At 43.2% G+C, this 6,218-nt stretch overlaps 1 protein-coding gene across 6 annotated transcripts in view; it reads left to right on the forward strand.

Moving 5' to 3' along the window:
- TRIM56 (tripartite motif containing 56) overlaps positions 1-5,615 on the forward strand; it is a 43,955-nt gene extending 38,340 nt beyond the window's left edge. For 4 of the 6 annotated variants that reach the window (XM_029580259.1, XM_029580261.1, XM_029580263.1 and 1 more), the window contains one exon: positions 2,818-5,615. In XM_029580259.1, coding sequence (XP_029436119.1) covers positions 2,819-4,777 — 1,959 coding nt within the window. In that variant the 5' untranslated portion in view covers position 2,818 and the 3' untranslated portion in view covers positions 4,778-5,615. Of the gene's footprint in view, positions 1-849; positions 1,684-2,817 lie in introns of all 6 variants that reach the window. The other 2 variants (XM_029580260.1, XM_029580262.1) reach the window with 1 other exon arrangement.
- Positions 5,616-6,218: the final 603 nt, after the last annotated feature.

Genomic DNA, 6,218 nt, shown 5'->3' on the forward strand with positions numbered 1-6,218 from the left:
TCTTCTTCGCTGGTGGGGCCTCACTTCCAGGGGGGAGTACTGAAACTACTGCTTCTGGGCCTCTTCCCTACTTTTTTGCAGCCTCATCACCTATCTTGATGGAGGGCAGGCAGGGCTGAGGAAGATAGTGGTCTCTAGCAGCCTGCACTAACAGCCACTCGGCGCCACTGCCCAGTCGAGAACCACGTGACCAGCTAGCCCGGCCCACTGGGGGAAGCCCGATCCCCAATCTGCCCCTGGGATGGGAATAAATAAAAAAGCTTGGGGGTAACCTGCACGGAGCGGCAGTTACTACCTTGGGAAGCTTGCTGGGCAGACTAGATGGACCATTTTGGTCTTTTTCTGCCGCCATTACTATGTTACAATGAATACACTGAGATGATTTGCCCAAAAGAATCAGTTTGGAAGGTACCCATAAGGGATGAACCTGATCTTACCTAAATCATACTATAAGCTTATATCGTTATATCCTGATCTCCAGCTGCCTCTAGCTTGACAAAAGTCCACAGCTGGTACAATTTCTAGGCAGCAGCAGCTCTGTTTAGCATTCATAATTATTATTACTCCATTTTACCATTGTTACAAGAGCAGGACAGTAAACATCTGTTTGTTTTATATAGAGGTCAGAGTTTCTCCTCCCTGCACCACAAACCTTTCCAGGAATGTCTCATCCCAGGGGAATAGTTCATGTTTGGACTCTGTCAGAGCAGACATAATTCTTATTTTGATATTTTTTAAGGGGCTATTTGAAAATATAAACAGCAGTGAGTTATTCTAACATATGATTTTTATTGTAATGGGTAAGTTACAGGTCACAGGGCTTTCTTGTGGATTTTTTTTTTAATGCAGTACGTTCCTCTTTCTGATGCAAGCAAAGTGACAAAGAACAGCACCTTGTACTTGTAAAGCAAGTCACATCATTTGTGGAACTGTGGAAGAAAAAATATCCTTTTGGCAGACACTTCTAGGCTGAAATCTGCTGTTGTTTTGGCTGCCCAGGTTTAAGAAAGGGGCTTTGAGCAAAGAAGCATCTTAAGAGTTAGAAGTAAGCTCTGGGGTCTAATGTGGAAAATACCTGGGCAAAGAGAGGCTCCCAGGCAGAGATTGAGGAGAGGCTTCCTGCGGCTGAGATGTGAAGGGAGAGGGGTGATGAGGGAAGGAGGCAGGCCCCTGTAGCCACGGCTGCCGGGAGGGGAGACAAAGGTGGAGACGGAGACGCAGCTCCAGCTGCACAAAAAGCAAACGTAAAGAAGTGAGCGGAGAGCCTCAGGAGAGGCTTCCATTCTGCTAAATGAACTGCTCGCTGTGATCAACACCAGTCACGTGACTGACCTGACCGGCCCACCGGGGCAGGCCCGAAGCCCCGATAGGACAATCCGCCCCTGAGCACCACACCCAGTATTACCAAGCAGGAGAAGTGCGGTGTTTCTCAGTACTGACAAAAGGAAGTACCGGTGAGAGAGACACTGAAAGGTGGGGGGAAGATGGCTAACAAGTGAGGAGAAAGGTGTGAAGCCCAAACGTATTGGGTGGGTTATCGATACAAGCTCCAGCAAAATACCGAGGCAATGAAGTGACACAGCACAAAGCATAAAACCAAAAAAGACTTCTCCACCATCAAAGTGGGAAAGCTTTCCCAAAGTGCATATCCAAGGCAGGAGGAAAAGATTTCAGGAACTTCAGGTGAGCAATTGCTCCTGCAAATGGTTTAATACAATCATAAGTCTGAAAATCCTCCTTCCTTGCCAAAATCATGTATAGTATTTTTAATGTTTTTCCAAGAAAAATGATTTAAAACTTATCTTTAGTATTCAAAAGGGGTTAATCTGGAAATTCTCCAAGCAATCCAAGATATGAGATGTGGCCAGCACTTAAAAATGGCTACACCAGGCATCCAGGAATGTATTCAATGTGTCTCGCAACCTATTACGGAAGTTTTCAGAGATGACCTAACCCTGACCCAATTCTTTCTGATAGCTGGAAGCATTTAGAGATGCTTTTTTTATATATATATATAGCTTTATGCTGCTTTGTAAGAGTGAATTATCTTCATTTTCAAATGCTCAGACAGCTGCTGCTTACAGGAGACCATGGTTGTTGAAAGCAGACAGAACAACAATCACAACCTGAGAGATGAGAAGGGTCAGAGTAATTTTCAACCATGGAACCATCTTCACTTGACAAACTGAAGACATTATGAGTTAATCAACTTTTTGAACCTTGTCCACTTTTCTTAAAAAATAGTAATTAATCAACGTGAAGAGGGTTCAAATATGTGCACATGCCATAATCATTGTTTTATTATTTTCAATATATTAAATTTAGTAAATAGTAATTTTGCATTAAAAATTATAGAAAGATGCTGTGTTTAGCTTTGCATCATGTAAAGGTTGTGTCAGCTTCTTTTCACTTAGAGATTCATTGAAACATACAATTTGACCAAGGGTGCCTAAAACCTTTGCACACAGATGTATCAGAAACGAGCTCTGCATTGTTTTTGAGACAGAATCATACCTGTCTGCTTGCAGTATTATTTCATCATCAAAATGCACATAAGCTGCAATAGTTATAAAGAAAAAAACATACAAGAGATGAAATTTCATGGCAAGTAAAGGCCTGAAAATCAACTTAACAAATCAATTGTACACCAATTGGAGGTGCTTAAGATCCATATTTATGCTCTATTCTGCCCTATTAACTGATGGGTCAGGTACACTCTCTATTCAATAGAAGTCATGGATCTACTCCAGATCAGTGCAATTTTATAATGGACATTATGGAAATGGTAATAATTATTCTTTTTTTGCTTCATTTTAGAATGGCTTTGAGCGGCTCTTCTTTGTCTGATGCTCTCACAAAGGACTTTCTCAGCTGCAAAATCTGCCTGGAGCAGTTTAAAAAGCCTAAAATCTTACCCTGCCTTCATACTTATTGTGAAGCATGTTTAGAGGAATTAAATGCCAATGGTCAGCTCCGATGTCCAGAATGTAGAGAAGAAATCACTCTGTCAGTGGGAAGCCTCAAGACTAACTTCTTCATCAACAGCCTTCTGGATCTCATCCATTCTACTTCAGAGAACGACCTCACTTGCACGCTGTGCCCACTGATCAACAAGGGTAGCAGCCAGGAAGCAGTGTCCAGATGTTTGGACTGCTCAGACAACATGTGCCACATTTGTGCCAATGGGCACAGGTACTCCCGCCTAACCTATGACCATCAGGTAGTTTCCATCTGTGACTATGTGGCTGGAAAGTATGATGAGGAGATCAGATTACGCCAGGCAGTGAAATGCCAACTACATCAGGGAGAACATTTGAGGTTTCTCTGCACACAGTGTGCCAGTCTCATCTGCAGGGAATGTAGGGTCACCCAGCACCTGGACCACGAATGCCTGTCCCTCTCGGAGGCAGCAGAATCACGCAAACCTGTTATCAAGGGCCTTCTGGAAGGAGTGGAAAGACATATAAGGCTAATTTCCAGCGGAAAAGCCTCCACTGAAGAATACTTGCAACAGCTACGACTGAGAGAGTCCTGCATAAAGAAAACAATGGAGGAGGCAGCTTCTATGGTGATCAAACAGTTGCATTCTCAGCAGCAGGACATCTTAGAAAGGCTCGGCCGTTTTGTGAAAGAACACGAGAAGGCATGCGAGCTCCTCAGGTCAGACCTGGATTTCCAGGAGCAGGTAGCCAGAAGCACCATGACGGTTGCTGAGAAGGTTCTGAGTTTAGGGAAAGAAACTGAAATTCTCTCCCTGGAGAAGATGATCACCGAGAGGCTCCAAGGGGTGCAAGGCTTTCGCTGGAACCCGGTGCCAGCGGCCTACCCGGAACTGACCCTCTCTGCCGCCCTTCAAAGCTGCTGCAATGTGTTCCAGCTCTCCTTCCAAAGCGGGCAAGCCCAGAAACCTAATGCTGAAGACGGTGGCAGCTCGTGCCCTTCCAAGCAGGATCATCAAAAAGGTCCCACTGCTGTTCCTTTGAAAAGTACCCCACTGGCCAGGAAACCAATCTTTTTCTGCAGCTTTAGGACAAGGATTCCAACTGAAACAAAGAAACCCAAAATTACTGGAATATGTTCATTTGGTTGCAAAGAAATCCTTGTTGCGGATGAAGAGAATCGATCTTTGAAGAGGTTTTCAATACATGGCGACTACAAAGGCAGTATTCCAGTGCAGGACAACAAGGCCCCCTGTGGAATTGCTGTCCTTAAGAACAAGATCATTTATTCTGTAGGGTCTGTCATCTATCTGGTGGATGATGGGGGAACCCTGATATGGAAAAATGCCCTCCCTGATACCCAAGCAAGCCATGCCTTCACTACAACAGGTGATAACCAGGTTGCTATTACTACTACAGGATATGTGGACCTCTACAGCCTAGAAGGGGAGAAAATAAAAAGAATTTATCCTAATGGAGAGTGGAATTGGAAATTAATCTTCCTTACCACCAATCACAAAGGGCATTTTGTTGCCTCTGACTGGTATAAGAAATCAGTTGTGGTGTTTGACAAAAGCGGTAACATTCTGCATTGGTGTGAAGACATGGGCTTCGAGACTCGTCTGCCTGGGGCTGTTAGCGTGGATGGAAAAGGGAACATCTACATCACCATCCATGAGCTGAGCAAAATCATCAGCTGCTCCCCAGAAGGAAAATTTATAGGAGAGTTCCTCACATCCAAAAATGGAATAGAGAGACCCCGAGTTACCGCCATCCTGGATGACGAGCATTTTGCTGTGGCATTAAACAATGGTAACATACATATCTTCAAATTCTGACTATATATAATTAGAGATTTCAGGGGGGTGGTGTTATTTTTCTTTCTAAATTTATATCGCTCTCCCGAATTTTACCATGCATGGTTACCTGATCATTCATAATTCTGGGGCAAACATCTACTTCCTTGACAGGGGATGGAAGGTGTGGAAGGATGATCAGTCAACAACTGACCCAGATGGAGACTAAGGGCGTGATTTACTAAGCTTTTCTTTGCTATGGACACATAATGAGAAAAAAAAAAAAGAAAAGTCTTAGTAAATCACACCCTAAATAAAGCCAGAACTCAACTCGTATCTAACCTGGCACGTTCTGTCACTGAGCAAGCTGGGAGCATCCACACTGCCAATGCACACCATGGCTGGGTGGTGTTCTGGTATACATATCCCCACCCATCCATGCCATAAACCAAATGCTGTGGATTTTATATTCTTCCCTGAATAAAAATGGATTCAATATGCCAAATTTTCTAGCATGTTGTTGCAGGTAGGGCATTATGATATTGATCATTATTTTTACAATACATTGGTGAAAAAATGATATCAAACTCAGCAATGTTTTGCAGTAACAAAACAGATGTGGTAGCAAATGGGCTTTCCAGACCACACAGGGCTTTTTTGTCAGATGCAGCTACAAGGCTGAAAGAAGGAAGCATCTATTCTATAGATACAACCCCCACATTCTTTGTGTTGATCCAATAAATATCACACAACTTTTGGGTGACCAAAATGATAAGGGGAATGGAATAGCTCCCCTATGAGGAAAGACTAAAGAGGTTAGGACTTTTCAGCTTGGAGAAGAGACAACTGAGGGGGGATATGATAGAGATGTTTAAAATCATGAGAGGTCTAGAACGGGTAGATGTGAATCGGTTATTTACTCTTTCGGATAGTAGAAAGACTAGGGGGCACTCCAGGAAGTTAGCATGGGGCACATTTAAGACTAATCGGAGAAAGTTCTTTTTTACTCAACGCACAATTATACTCTGGAATTTGTTGCCAGAGGATGTGGTTAGTGCAGTTAGTATAGCTGTGTTTAAAAAAGGATTGGATAGGTTCTTGGAGGAGAAGTCCATTACCTGCTATTAAGTTCACCTAGAGAATAGCCACTGCCATTAGCAATGGTTACATGGAATAGACTTAGTTTTTGGGTACTTGCCAGGTTCTTATGGCCTGGATTGGCCACTGTTGGAAACAGGATGCTGGGCTTGATGGACCCTTGGTCTGACCCAGTATGGCATGTTCTTATGTTCTTAAAATTTCAGTTATCTGCAGGACGAATTTGGCTACTAGGACTCAGGCCTACTAAAATTAGCAAGGACCCATCAGAAAGCATCATTAATCTCAATTGTCAGGAGCAGAGGGAGGAAGGGATATGTGTCTCAAGCCTAGAGATATTTAAAAATATATGTTTTGGCTGTGTAATTTTATATTATGATAGCTC

The sequence above is a fragment of the Rhinatrema bivittatum genome, chromosome 16, assembly GCF_901001135.1.
Source record: "Rhinatrema bivittatum chromosome 16, aRhiBiv1.1, whole genome shotgun sequence".
Lineage (NCBI taxonomy): Eukaryota > Metazoa > Chordata > Amphibia > Gymnophiona > Rhinatrematidae > Rhinatrema > Rhinatrema bivittatum.